Source organism: Schistocerca gregaria, chromosome 7 (genome assembly GCF_023897955.1).
Source record: "Schistocerca gregaria isolate iqSchGreg1 chromosome 7, iqSchGreg1.2, whole genome shotgun sequence".
Classification (NCBI taxonomy): Eukaryota; Metazoa; Arthropoda; class Insecta; order Orthoptera; family Acrididae; genus Schistocerca; species Schistocerca gregaria.
In genome coordinates, this window is record NC_064926.1 from 314,324,955 (window position 1) to 314,339,542 (window position 14,588).

The 14,588-nt window shown below is 45.2% G+C and overlaps 1 protein-coding gene across 1 annotated transcript in view; it reads right to left on the bottom strand.

The window, feature by feature from the left end:
* Positions 1–14,588, bottom strand: part of LOC126281421 (nose resistant to fluoxetine protein 6-like) — a 262,936-nt gene that overhangs the window by 85,725 nt on the left and 162,623 nt on the right. Inside the window, exon 7 of the mRNA XM_049980364.1 lies at positions 3,275–3,607. Coding sequence (XP_049836321.1) covers positions 3,275–3,607 — 333 coding nt within the window. The remainder of the gene's footprint in view (positions 1–3,274; positions 3,608–14,588) is intronic.

Here is a 14,588-nt window from a genome sequence, read left to right on the forward strand (position 1 = left end):
GGGTATACTGAACTATTATGAGAACAAGAGTTGGTTCGAGAACAAGTGTCTCCTACTCTCTGTGATGCAATAGATTGACGATAATGACTGGAGGTCCTAATGAATCAAATATTAATCTTCCGACTATATAGGAGTATCAAATGGTATCACATGGAGAAACAAGCAAGGTGAACTTGTAGCAAAGCGTGCGCGCGTGCTGCTGAGGGATTCAGTATAACATTGATAAGGTCCTACAATACCAGTACTTAAATCTGCAGTACGTCGTCGGTAGGCAGCGTCCTGATGATGTAGGCGCCGACTTCTGCCTTGCAGCAAATCTGTGTCAACCCCTGGCCGCTAAAAGCTGTCCGAGAATTCTAATTTCTTCCGAAAACGAGCGACCAAGTTGCAAGACTCCGAGGAAGATCGGATCCCGAAATCCACTACCCGTGTAACGCAAGAGCGAAGCCAACATTGCTCTACTCCCTACTCTCCTCGAAAACTGCGAATCAGCATTCAGTTCTGATTCCAAAATTCCCCCACACTCTCACAACGTCATTCACGCCAATAGCGACCGTTGCCTCCAATTTCGAGCAGGGCTTTATGACGTCAACTAGCTTCAGTTTACGCTGACCAGTTATGCCTCTGCTATTCAGCTGACGGCACTGAACCTGCCATTTGACAGGCTATGAAATCAACCTGCCTAGATCACCGGCCATCCAGCGCCAGACCGATGCACCCAGCAGGGCACAGTCCACAAGTATTCTCAGAATCAAGAGGACAATGCAGTCAGTCGGTGCCAGGAATCTTTGTTCCGGACGCGCCGGAACGGTAAACACTTCGGCGACACTCACAAGTCTCGCATGTCATTTAGCCCTGCATAGAACAGACGAAACTCGACCGACGTCAGTCGTTCCGACAGACGCTTAAGCCTATTGTACGAAGCTCTCAGAATTCGGCGAAGCGCAGCCCACAATCTGAAGTGCCGTGTGCCGCGTCCTCCGATGCTACCCTCGCGAACATCACCCAGTGAAGTAACTCAACATGTATAGGAATCAAGTGAAAAGTATTTTTTGAGCTCTCAATACAAATACGTTCATTACTATAACTCTATTCTGTCTTTTACTATCGTGAAGTGACATGGAACATTAATAAAATTGATAAAAATGAGAGGAAACATGCAAAAGAGGGCATGTAACCTCTCAAACTATGTAAGCTTCTCAGTAAATGCAATCAAAAGATACGGTCGTTTATGTCACGTATTTTGATGTTCGTAAAATCACTCTTCAGAACCTGTAGGGAACTTTTCGTTGATCTAGACTGATGAAATTTGGCAAGAGATAAAGTTTCGCAGTACAAGTAAAGGAAAAAGATCTGAAAATAGTTAAGTTGTAATTATATCACATAACTTTTTTTCCCTTGCCATTTGTTGTCCATCTGTCTGTTCATCTATTGAGACAACTTTTTTCAAGGCTGGAAAGAAGTACCACTATAAAATTTACATCAAATGCTAAGATCTGTGATCCCATCCTGGAATAAAAGAAGTTAAGGCTCTAAGTCCATGTAATCAAAATATATGGCCATTTATGCAACGAATTTTTATACCAAGAAACTGATTCATCAAAACCTATAGGCGAACTGTATATATATACAGAGGGGTTGAAAAAAATGTATCCACTGTTTAAAAGTCCATAACTTGCAAACTAATTGGCGGAGTTCTCTCATTTTTGGTGAAAGTGTAGCTTAAATTCCAACTTGATATCACTGTAGGTGTGAAATGGTCACCATTAACATCCACACACAAACGATGCCGCCTAACTGCAGCACGAACTACTGACTGCTGCGTGTTCAAATGGATATTTGCACATGAATGTACGATGGATTCTCGAAGTTCATCCAACGTGCGTGGCTTTTGTCGATGAACGACGTCCTTTAGTGTTCCCCACAGGTAAAAGTCCAGAGGAGTTAGGTCTGAGGAACGTGGTGGATACTCCATAGCACCTCTATGGCCTATCCATCTTCCTGGTAGATTTTTGTCGAGACACGCCCTAACACAATTTTGGTAGTGGGCTGGGGCACCATCTTGTTGAAGGTAAACTCTTCCGTCTGCATACAAGTCTCGGATGGCAGGTAAAATGGATGTCTGAAGCTTCTGAAGCTCATCGAATGTAAGCCTTGCGCCAGCCATGTTTACTCGAGTAACTAGGTGCAACTAAGAACAAAAATGGTTCAAATGGCTCTGAGCTCTATGCGACTTATCTTCTGAGGTCATTAGTCGCCTAGAACTTAGAACTAATTAAACCTAACTAATCTGAGGACAACACACACATCCATGCCCGAGCAGGATTCGAACCTGCGACCGTAGCGGTCGCTCGGCTCCAGACTGTAGCGCCTAGAACCGCACGGCCACTCCGGCCGGAAACTAAGGACAAATCACTGACTGAAACATGCTGGCAGATTAAAACTGTGTGCCGGACCGAGACTAAAACTCGGGACCTTTGCCTTTCGCGGGCAAGCGCTCTACCAACTGAGCTACCCAAGCATGACTGGCTCCCCATCCTCACAGCTTTGCTTCTGCCTGTACCTCGTCTCCTACCTCCCAAACTCTACAGAAGCTCTTCTGCGAACCTTGCAGAACTAGCACTCCTGAAAGAAAGAATACTGCGGAGACATGGCTTAGCCACAGCCTGGGGGATGTGTCTAGAATGAAATTTGCCCTCTACAGCGGAGTGTGCGCTGATATGAAACTTCCTGGCAGATTAAAACTGTGTGCCGGACCGAGACTCGAACTCGGGACCTTTGCCTTTCGCGGGCAAGCACTCTACCATTTTTCATTCCAAAATCACTGACTATCTGGCGACTGTCATCCGAAAAATCAAAACAACGCAATACAACACTTGTGTGGCGATTTCCGGAACTACAAACTATTACATTACCAAAGATGAGACGACTCCGTCAATTAGTTTGCAGTTATGGAGTTTTAAACACTGGATACATTTTTTTTGGACCCACTGTATAATTAAATTTGTACGGAATACACAGAGCGCTATCCCTGCTTTCACTTGTGCGGTCTCTTTACACTCCATGACGCTTATCCTTTCATTCCTACAGCTATCTCAGTTTAAATTCATACAACCTATCATTCATGAAGGTACTGCAAAACATTTTTCTGAGGAGATTTTAGCTTCTGACACGATTAAATATCGGAATCTGGCCAGGATTTCAGCATTCAGAATCGTGTTAGATTGTGAAAAAGCATCACGCTCACGCATAAAACGAGCTACGAAGCCCTTACCATGTCCTGCATACGCTGGTAGTTGTTGACATAGAGCAGGTTGCGCCACCAGTCGTGCGAGCAGTGGTAGCTGGCGGGTCCCGCTACCTCATGCCACAGCGGACCAGCGGCGAGGCGCGGCAGCACCGTCGCGTAGAGCCACATCATGGCGGCGTAGGGCGGCGTGAGGCGCAGGTAGCGGTGCAGGTAGAAGCCGAGCAGGCCGAAGGGCCGGCCACGGGCGCGCTCCCGCAGGAAGGTGAAGCTCAGCAGCAGGCCGCTGGCCACGAAGAACGTGTTCACCGCCAGGTTGCCGCCGTTCGCGAGCGGAATGAGCGTCCAGTCGTACATCATCTGTACACGAAAAAAAACTTCCCTCACTTTTCTGGTTTACTCGTTCTAATTTGTAACTGACGATTTCGTTGGGACGACATGTGAGCACGTAGGGATATTCATAAATTAACTTCCAATCGGCTATTAAAAACAAGCAAATGCTTGTAGCTCCACGACACCTGAGTGGTTGGAAAAGGGGACTTTGAAGGTCACAATGCGGCCGTCAGCTCTCTGTCGCATTTGTCAGTGCGTAAGCAGCAAGCACCTGAAATGAAGGCTGTTATTTTGAGCTCAAACATAATGAAATACCTCTAACAGAATGATCCGCTCCGTGGCAGCGAGCATGAATTTCAAAAACATCGAAAGTGTGAAACTCAACTGACTCTTTTCTCACATGACTTACTGAAAGCCACGGATCGACGCAGTCAAGAATTTCTCGATTTTTGAAAAGAATTTCACTCAGTACCACGTCTACACTTATTATCCATAGTATGACTATATGGGGTGTCAAGGGAAAATTTGAATCGACTGAAATTCTTGGTAGGGAGGACGCTACAAGTTATCTTGCGTGGAGAGTCATCGACAGATGTAGAAGCAGTCCCAGTTGTTGTAAAACGTCGTGGTCTCCTGACCTTCATTGCTTACATATTCCGCCCTCACAATCATTCCGCACATCAAGACGCTTCGTTCGAGCCCAAACTCGATAAGATAAAGTCAATTTTGTATGAATTCATGTAAATGATATGCAAATAACAAGTAAGCGCACCATGGTTGAAATACTCGAGGCTGGTGTACACACACACACATTCCAGACACGACGGTCACAGGAGCTTTTAGTACGGGAGAACAACCGCACGCCAGGAGGCTGGTCCCATTCTATCTATGTCGACTGTTGGCCGCCCGTGGAGCCGACAGCATTTGCCCGAGTTAAAAGAGGAACGACCCCGTATTCGGCTTAAAAGCAAATTCCCCTATATTGTGTGGGAGCAGCCAGCCTATGTATTCTTTACACATAGCACGGAGTTTCAGAGATTTTCACAGGGAGACAGCAAATGCCAAACGCCGATGCTACAGATTTCCGGATTGGTCGCCTTAAGCAAAACGTCATTCTCCCGTTTTAGAAGAGCAATGCTGATTGGCAGACGATATTTCTGACGCCTTGAGCTGAAGATATACCCCTTCACATCTGGCGTAGAGAGGCGCCGTTCTGTTGTCGCTCTTGGAGCGAGGAACAAGTCTCTCCTCAGTACTTCACTGGGAGAGCACCTCTGTCGAGAGCGAATCAAAGTGTGACTCTATATTGAGTCCTTGCAATTAAGAATTGTTCACTGTGTTGGCCGACACACTTATTGTGTGGTGTGAACGGACAGAGTTATAGTTAAACGTCTGTGAGCGAATTTTTGAGTGGCATCGCGGTGGACTGGTTATCTGACCGGTGTACCACCCCAATATTTAGACTAGGGGTGAAAAAGAGTCCTTGGCTTCATCAAGGCGTAGGGAGAGTTTGATTGGCGAAGGTCACTCCAGATAGAACGAGAGTTATCTTATTTGTCAGCAGCGAGCGGCGCAGACTTCAGTCATCACTACTTACGGTATTGTGCGCTACAGCTCTTGTGAGCCCCATATATCCTCCACAACAGTGCACTTCACTGCATTTCACACACAACAGCCTCGACCACATCTAGCAACATTCCAACAGATAATTATTCAAGTTGAGTAGGCACTGCTCTCAGCCATTATGCCAAGTCAATAACAATCTTAAACTTTGTATAGAAATTTCATTAGTGAATCCTATCCTTGAGAGGTAACTTCACATTCCAAACAGAACCCAAAAATTGTTCAGTTCATAACTAAAGGTGCCAATGTGATTTCTCAGAATTTTATCAAAATAAATAATCATTTTCGTTAGTTTCATGTTTTTCTTACACTAATTAGCACTACTCCAGTACCCAAGTATCCCACTAGTTATGTAATAAATTTTGTGAATTTTTGTGTCATTTCCATAAAGCTGACCACTCCAGAAGATACTTCTTGCTTAATGTTTTTCAGGCATTTCTCTTTAGAACGTTAGGAGCGTCTGTCTGACTTTTGTGGTAGTGTGAGAGTGGAAATTGCATCTTGCAGAAGCCACAGGGTAAAGGGTACATCTCAGATTAATCCGTTGCACAGAATGACAGAAGAGCAACACCACACTCTCATATTGTGTCCCAGAGAAATGTGTGGGGACTCTTGTTTTTCATATATTATATTAAAAAAAGTAAACTAAACTCCTCCCGAACAGGCCATGAAGGCTCAACGGTACCGACCGGCCGCCGTTCCATCCTCAACTTATAGGTGTGAATGGATGCGGATACGGAGCGCATGTGGTCAGCACACTGCTCTCCCAGCTGTATGTCAGTTTCCGAGACCAGAGCTGCTACATCTGAATCAAGTAGCTCCTCAGTTTGCCTTACAAGAGCTGAGTAGGCCCCGATTGGCAACAGCGCTTGGCAGACCGGATGGTCACCCATCCAAGTGCTAGCCCATCCCGACAGTGCTTAACTTAGGTGATCTGACGGGAACTGGTGTTACCACTGCGGCAACGCCGTGGAATTATGTTAATAAACTTTCGGACAATGTTGCCTATAACCTTAGAATTTTCGCAAATGATGCAGCTATCTATAACGAAGTATTGTCTGAAAGAACTGCTCAAATGTTGTCAGATCGTGATATGATTTCAAAGTGACGCAAAGATTGGCAACTTTTCTTAAAAGTACAGAAATGTATGACTATGCACTTCACAAAAGGTAAAAAAGTAGTATACTATGACTATAATATTGATGAATCACAATAAGAATTGGTCAACTCACACAAATACACTACTGACCATTAAAATTGCTACACCACACAGATAACGTGCTACAGACGCGAAATTTAACCGACACAAAGAAGATGCTGTGATATGCAAATGATTAGCTTTTCAGAGCATTCACACAAGTTTGGCGCTGGTGGCGACACCTACAACATGCTAACATGAGGAAAATTTCCAGCCGATTTCTCATACACAAACAGAAGAAGCCCGGCGTTGCCTGGTGAAATGTTGTTGTGATGCCTCGTCCAAGGAGGAGACATGCGTACCATCACATTTCCGACCTTGATAAAGGTCGGATTGTAGCCTATCACGATTGCGGTTTATCGTATCGCGACATTGCTGCTCGCGTTGGTCAATATCCAATGACTATTAACCGAATATGGAATCGGTGGGTTCAGGAGGGTAATATGGAATGCCGTGCTGGATCTCAACGGCCTCGTATCACTATCAGTGGAGATGACACGCATCTTATCCGCATGGCTGTAACGGATCGTGCAGCCACGTCTCGTTCCCTGAGTCAACAGATGGGGACGTTTGAAGACAACAACCATCTGCACGAACAGTTCGACGACGTTTGCAGCAGCATGGACTATCAGCTCGGAGACCATGGCTGCGGTTACCCTTGACGCTGTATCACAGACAGGAGCGCCTGAAATGGTGTACTCCACGACGAACCTGGGTGCACGAATGGCAAAACGTCATTTTTTTCGGATGAATCTAGGTTCTGTTTACAGCATCATGATGGTCGCATCCGTGTTTGGCGACATCGCGGTGAACGCACATTGGAATCGTGTATTCGTCATCGCTATACTGGCGTATCACCCAGTGTGATGGTATAGTGTGCCATTGGTTACACGTCTCGGTCACCTATTGTTCGCATTGACGGCACTTTGAACATTGGACGTTACATTTCAGATGGGTTATCACCTGTGGCTCTACCCTTCATTCGATCCCTGAGAAACCCTACATTTCAGCAGGATAATGCACGACCGCATGTTGCAGGTCCTGTATGGGCCTTTCTGGATACAGAAAATGTTCGACTGCTGCCCTGGCCAGTTCATTCTCCAGATCTCTCACCAACTGAAAACGTCTGGTCAATACTGCGCCAAGCAACTCGATCGTCACATTACGCCAGGCACTACACTTTATGAACTGTGGTATCGTGTTGAAGCTGCATGGGCAGCTGTACCTAACCTCGCCATCCAATCTCTGTTTGACTCAATGCCCAGGGATATCAAGGCCGTTATTATGGCCAGAGATGGTTGTTATGGGTACTGATTTCTCAGGATGTATGCACCCACATTGCATGACAATGTAATCTCTTGTCAGTTCTAGTATAATATATTTGTCCAATGAATACCTGTATATCATCTGCTATTCTTCTTGGCGTAACAATTTTAATGGCAACTAGAGTACCTGTGTGTAACATTTTGTAGGGATATGAAAGGAAATGATCATGTAGGCCCAGTTATAGGTAAAGAAAATGGCAGACTTCGATTTATTGGTATAACACTAGGAAAATACAATTAGTCTACAAGGAAGTGTGTTTACAAATAACTCGTGCGACCTGCTATAGAATACTGCTGAAGTGTGTGGGACTCTTATCTGATTGGACTAAAAGGGGATATTGAAAGTATACACAGACCGGCTATATGAATGAACACAGGTATAATGTACCAATGGGAGACTCTCTAACGAGAGAGTGAAGCAAATGAACTGGAAAGCTCTTGGTTCAGATGGTTCAAATGGCTCTGAGAACTATGGGACTTAACATCTATGGTCATCAGTCTCCTATAAATTAGAACTACTTAAACCTAACTAACTTAAGGACATCACACAACACTGAGTCATCGCGAGGCAGAGAAGGAAGGCTCTTGAAGACAGACGCAAACAATCTCAAGAAAGCCTACTCACAATGCGTCAGTTAGCTTTAATTAACGCTGCAGGAAAATATTGAACTACAACCCTCCAAGTATTGCTCCCATAGGGATCATTAGGACAAGGTTCGATTAAATGCGACAGTACGGAGGCAAATAGAGCAATCGTTTTCCCTGCACTTCTTACGTGAATGGAATGGTGAACATCCTAAATACCTGGACAATGGAATTTACCCTCTTCCATACACTTCACAATGGTTTGTAACGTATAAACTTAGACGTAGATGTTACTTTGATTCCCGTACGTTGCGAGATATGAGCCGTGCGGGTCACTTTGACCTCTCGATTGTCCGCTGTGTGGTCATCTTAGTGCGACTGCACCTCTATGGCATGACTGGGAGGCTACAAGCAGTAAGGGAAGCAGTAAGGGATCGGAATATAAACCAAGGAGTGAAGGAAGTGGCCACGGAGCGTTGCGTTGTTAGTTGGAGAAGCCGTAAGACTATTGCCTCAGGTTCGTGTTTTGGACTGCATGCAGAGTTGTATGTAAGAAGCGTGACAGTGTCTGAGTCACATACGCTGTTTTTGCCTTCCAGGCCTTGTCTCTGGACGTACGCTGATAAGGTAAAACATTATGATCGCTGCCCACTGCGACGCTGGATGCCCTCTGGTGACGTTGCGGGCGCATGACGCGGTAACAAAAGTATGTAAGCGGATCTGACACTGACGATGGATCATCCTAGCGAAGATATGGGCTGCAAATGGGGATATCCATTGAGCTAAGCGACCTTGACAGAGGGCAGATTATTATTGCGCAGGGCCTGTGAACGAAGATCTCGGAAACGGCGAAGCTGGTCGAATGTTCACGTGCTATTGTCGTGACCATTTACGGAAAGCTGTAGAAGGACATTGAAACCACTAGGTGCTGAATGGTTGGACGTCCACAACTCTTGCTTGCGTGCTCTGTGAAGTAGGATAGGCGGTGATATGTGGCACCTCTGCGGAAAGAGAACAATGCTGTTGCACGCACAAGTGTTTTGGAGCAAATAGTTCATCGTACATTCTTGAACATGGAGCTCCACAGCAGACCATCCCTACGTGTTCACATGTTAACCCAACGACATAGTCTGTTACAACTGCAGTGGCTATGGGACGATCGGGGTTCGACCGTCGATCATTGGAAACGAGTCGGCTCTTCGACTGAATCAGATTTTTGCTACATTAGGTCGCTGGTCGTCTCCACAAACGCTGTCCTAGAGGTAAAGTGGCTCGAAACCTGCAATGCGGGTGAAGGTTGGTGGGAGCAGTATTATCCTACGGGGCGCATTTTCCTGTGCTTGCATGGCACCTGTGGTAGTAATTAAATACATACTGATAGCTGCGAACCTTCTTCATCCCTTAACGCTTGATGTCTTCCACGGCGATGTCTTCCTTCAGTAGTATAACTTTCCATGTCTCGGATCCAGAACTGTGCTACATTTGTTGCAGGAGGATTATAATGAACTCACTTTGATATCTCGGGGACCAAATTCACCTATGAACCTCATCTGGGTCGCTGTCGGGAGCCATCATTGCGTAAGCAGAACAGCGGCCCGTTATTTACGTGAATTACATGACGTGTGCATAGACATCTAACACCACATACTTCCATAAACCTACCGACAAACTGTCGGATGCCCGATATGGAAAATCAGTGATGTGTTTCGTTTCAAATATGGACAAACAAGCTATTAAGGAGATGGTCATAATGTTTTGACTCGTTAGTGTAAGTTTATGAGGGACAACCTGTAGAAAAACCTCAATGAATTAAAACTTTGACCTTTTACATGAATCTTGCGGTTGCTGAATGATGTGGAGTTATTGGGTGCCTGGCGGCAAGGCGCTCTAGCACAACAGGTCAATGTCTTTGCCCACTCTGAATTGTACTATACCCGAGAGAATAGGTGAGTTTTAATTACTATTCTGCTTGTTTAATTGGTATTGGGGTACAGCCCATTACGGATATCTTATTGTGGGTTTTTGTAAGTCTTGAAATTTATAAATCTTTCCCTGTTAATTGTGTAAGCAACTTTACGTAAGTATACAGATGAAGCCTTCTGGCCGCTTGCTATTGCATATCGTGGGTTCATGGATGTCAGTAAACTAAGACCTGAATTGAGCATGATGCTTACTAGTGGTCTGCTGTTTACCCTTACCTAGCAGCCATTAACTGCACGTCAAGTTATTGTAGTTGCCTATTAGTAGAAACGGTTTCCTGAAAATTCGCCCGAGCTCTATTAACAATTTTGATGCTAGTTGACGAAATATTTAGGTCACGTATTTGAGCACATTAGTGCCTGTCGTGGTATGAAAGGATCTTTTCAATTTTTTATTAATACTTAAGTCAATTTTATTGTGGTTACTGACAAAAGGCTCTCTCTAGGATTAGGCCTTGCCAGTTGAGCCTGGACACTTCACTCTGACGCCTCTCTCTGAGACCTATTCCAACGTTGTGTTTTTTTGTGTGTTACTCGGCCTGTAATTGTGTAATCTAACTTTAGATTTAGTTTTTTATAGATTTCGGCAGCGTTCTGTCTGGTCTGCCCAATTAACATGCCTAGCTGCAGGTACTTGGCTGTAGTTTCCCGGGCATGGCATTGCGTCGGCGTCCTATCTGACTGCAACTTCGCTGTGACTTCTAATGGAGCCTTCGCCGACTAAGAAAATTGTTTAAACATTATAGTATTTTGTATCTTATTTAATGTTGTTAATTTTAATAATGGCTGCTTTACCAAGCTACTTCATTCAGTTGTTTTTAATAGCTAAACGTTTTTGTTTCTGATGTAGCTAGCAGCTGATTCAAACCAAAAATTTTTATATTCTGTATTTTGTTACCTTTTACATTTGTTAATTTAATTAACTTAGTAAATAATTTAATTTCAAGTAGAAGCTTTTACCACTTATGGGAAATGATCCTAAGACCAGTAGTAAGATTTTCTTGCGATAATTCGTCGCTGTCACCTTACTGACGCACTAAGCTGCAGTGATTTAATGTCTTGTCACATTATGCTTCATGTTTTATTAAATAAAGTGTTTTATTTGTTTGGAGTGTGAATGATGTTGTTGTTACCGTCTTGGGTCTGCCAGTCCACTCCAGAGCAGAGCTTGCTGAATGCTAATGAGGTTTGTTAAAGGAATGCAAGATACATTCTCTCATTCGTTACCTGCGTGGAGAAGGAGTCGATGGCGTTAACATTCGACGTCGATGGCGTCGTGTGCATGGAGATGGGCTGTGAGAGAGTTATTCTGAAAATTGAGTGCTCTTTGAAGAGACGTGACTGATGGAAATCGTCAAGGAAGACATTCAGAGGTGACTGATGAACTTACGTCACATGTTGGCAAAATAGTGAGTGCTTCACAACTTACGAAAGTTCTGGATTTGTGCCTTAGATTTCAAGATCAACGCTCTTCAGCGCTATCATACAGAGGTTAGGTTATCCTAGGTTTCGTGCACGGCAAATATGAAAATATATAATTGATATAAATAGGTATGTTCCCAATGTAAGAATCAATATCATTAAAACCATTCCGGTTGTACTGCCATATCACCATAAAAATATTTAAAATACTAGAATACGCTAACGTTTCTTCCGAACTTTTGCGGCCTACCTCAGGGTCATGGGATAGTCTACCAAAGTTCAGTTTATTTTAGCGTTTAAGTATTTTATAAGATGATGTGGCAGTTTATTCAGAAGCCTTTTAATAGTATATAATCGATGATCACAAAGTACGAAAGAAGGACATTGTCCCTGACATTCCTTGGGCGTCACTATCAAGACGAGGAATAATTTCTGAACAGAATCATGACTGGGGATGAGACACGGACATGAACTATGGAACAGTTCGAACAGTGAAAGCACATCCATTCTTCCAATAATCCCGAAAAGTTCCGCCAGATGTTGCCACACAGCAAAATGATGGTAACATTTCGTTTTGGGATCAGAAAGGAATTTTGACAACAGTTTTATGAGAATAGCATGTGAGAACACTGTCATATCACAGGTTTATTGTGAGACCCTTACAAAACTCCAATGATAAATCTAAAACAAAGGGGACGGGATGATAACTGGATGTATCATTGTCCTTCACAATCGTATGCGATCCCTTATTGCGAATCAAATGCAAAAAGAACTGGGACTTCTCGCCTGGAGTCCAAACATTGCCACCAGACGACTGTTATCTCTTTCCGAAGACGGTGGCCTGGCTTGCTAGGCAGCACTTTACAACTAACGTAAGCTCAAGGAAGATGTTAACATCTGGCTAAAGCACCAGGCGACAACATTCTTTGATGAAAGGCTATGGAAGCTTGCGTCACTGTAGGATGAATGTTTGAATTTGGATAGCGAATACCTGGAGAAGTACTGTAAGTAGAAGCTGCATATAAAATATCTTTATTTATTTATTTCCTTTCTTAATAACCAATCGAATGTTAATCTGTAAGTAACCCATTTATATAAAGCGGTTGTTACCGTTGGCATACAGTAAAATGAAATAGGCAGAGGTAAATGGTTAGTTAATCATACACTCCTGGAAATTGAAATAAGAACACCGTGAATTCATTGTCCCAGGAAGAGGAAACTTTATTGACACATTCCTGGGGTCAGATACATCACATGATCACACTGACAGAACAACAGGCACATAGACACAGGCAACAGATCATGCACAATGTCGGTACTAGTACAGTGTATATCCACCTTTCACAGCAATACAGGCTGCTATTCTCCCATGGAGACGATCGTAGAGATCCTGGATGTAGTCCTGTGGAACGGCTTGCCATGACATTTCCACCTGGCGCTTCAGTTGGACCAGCGTTCGTGCTGGACGTGCAGACCGCGTGAGACGACACTTCATCCAGTCCCAAACATGCTCAATGGGGGACAGATCCGGAGATCTTGCTGGCCAGGGTAGTTGACTTACACCTTCTAGAGCACGTTGGGTGGTACGGGATACATGCGAACGTGCATTGTCCTGTTGGAACAGGAAGTTCCCTTGCCGGTCTAGGAATGGTAGAACGATGTGTTCGATGACGGTTTGGATGTACCGTGCACTATTCAGTGTCCCCTCGACGATCACCAGAGGTGTACGGCCAGTGTAGAAGATCGCTCCCCACACCATGATGCCAGGTGTTGGCCCCGTGTGCCTCGGTCGTATGTAGTCCTGATTGTGGCGATCACCTGCACGGCGCCAAACACGCATACGACCATCATTGGCACCAAGGCAGAAGCGACTCTCATCGCTGAAAACGACACGTCTCCATTCGTCCCTCCATTCACGCCTGTCGCGACACCACTGGAGGCGGGCTGCACGATGTTGGGGCGTGAGCGGAAGACGGCCTAACGGTGTGCGGGACCATAGCCCAGCTTCATGGAGACGGTTGCGAATGGTCCTCGCCGATACCCCAGGAGCAACAGTGTCCGTAATTTGCTGGGAAGTGGCGGTGCGGTCCCCTACGGCACTGCGTAGGATCCTACGGTCTTGGCGTGCATCCGTGCGTCGCTGCGGTCCGGTCCCAGGTCGACGGGCACGTGCACCTTCCGCCGACCACTGGTGACAACATCGATGTACTGTGGAGACCTCACGCCCCACGTGTTGAGCAAATCGGTGGTAAGTCCACCCGGCCTCCCGCATGCCCACTATACGCCCTCGCTCAAAGTCCGTCAACTGCACATACGGTTCACGCCCACGCTGTCGCGGCATGCTACCAGTGTTAAAGACTGCGATGGAGCTCCGTATGCCACGGCAAACTGGCTGACACTGACGGCGGCGGTGCACAAATGCTGCGCAGCTAGCGCCATTCGACGGCCAACACCGCGGTTCCTGGTGTGTCCGCTGTGCCTTGCGTGTGATCATTGCTTGTACAGCCCTCTCGCAGTGTCCGGAGCAAGTATGGTGGGTCTGACACACCGGTGTCAATGTGTTCTTTTTTCCATTTCCAGGAGTGTACAACATAGAAATGAACCAACCACTTTGGGACACATTTAAGTCTCCTAAATGTTTCAGGGGTGTGTAGAGGGGTTCGATAGTTCACATGGAGATACCACAGCATCTGTGATGTTGGAAATGAAGATTATGGACCTGGAGACACTGGTACAGCTTCTATGACAGACATCAGGATACAAAATGGCTGATGAGGGATACTGCTACTGGCTCTGTGTTGTCAAAATCAAAATTACAATTCAAGGTAGTGGTCGTGGGGATACTGGCACAGGCTCTGTTATGCCAGAATCCAAGA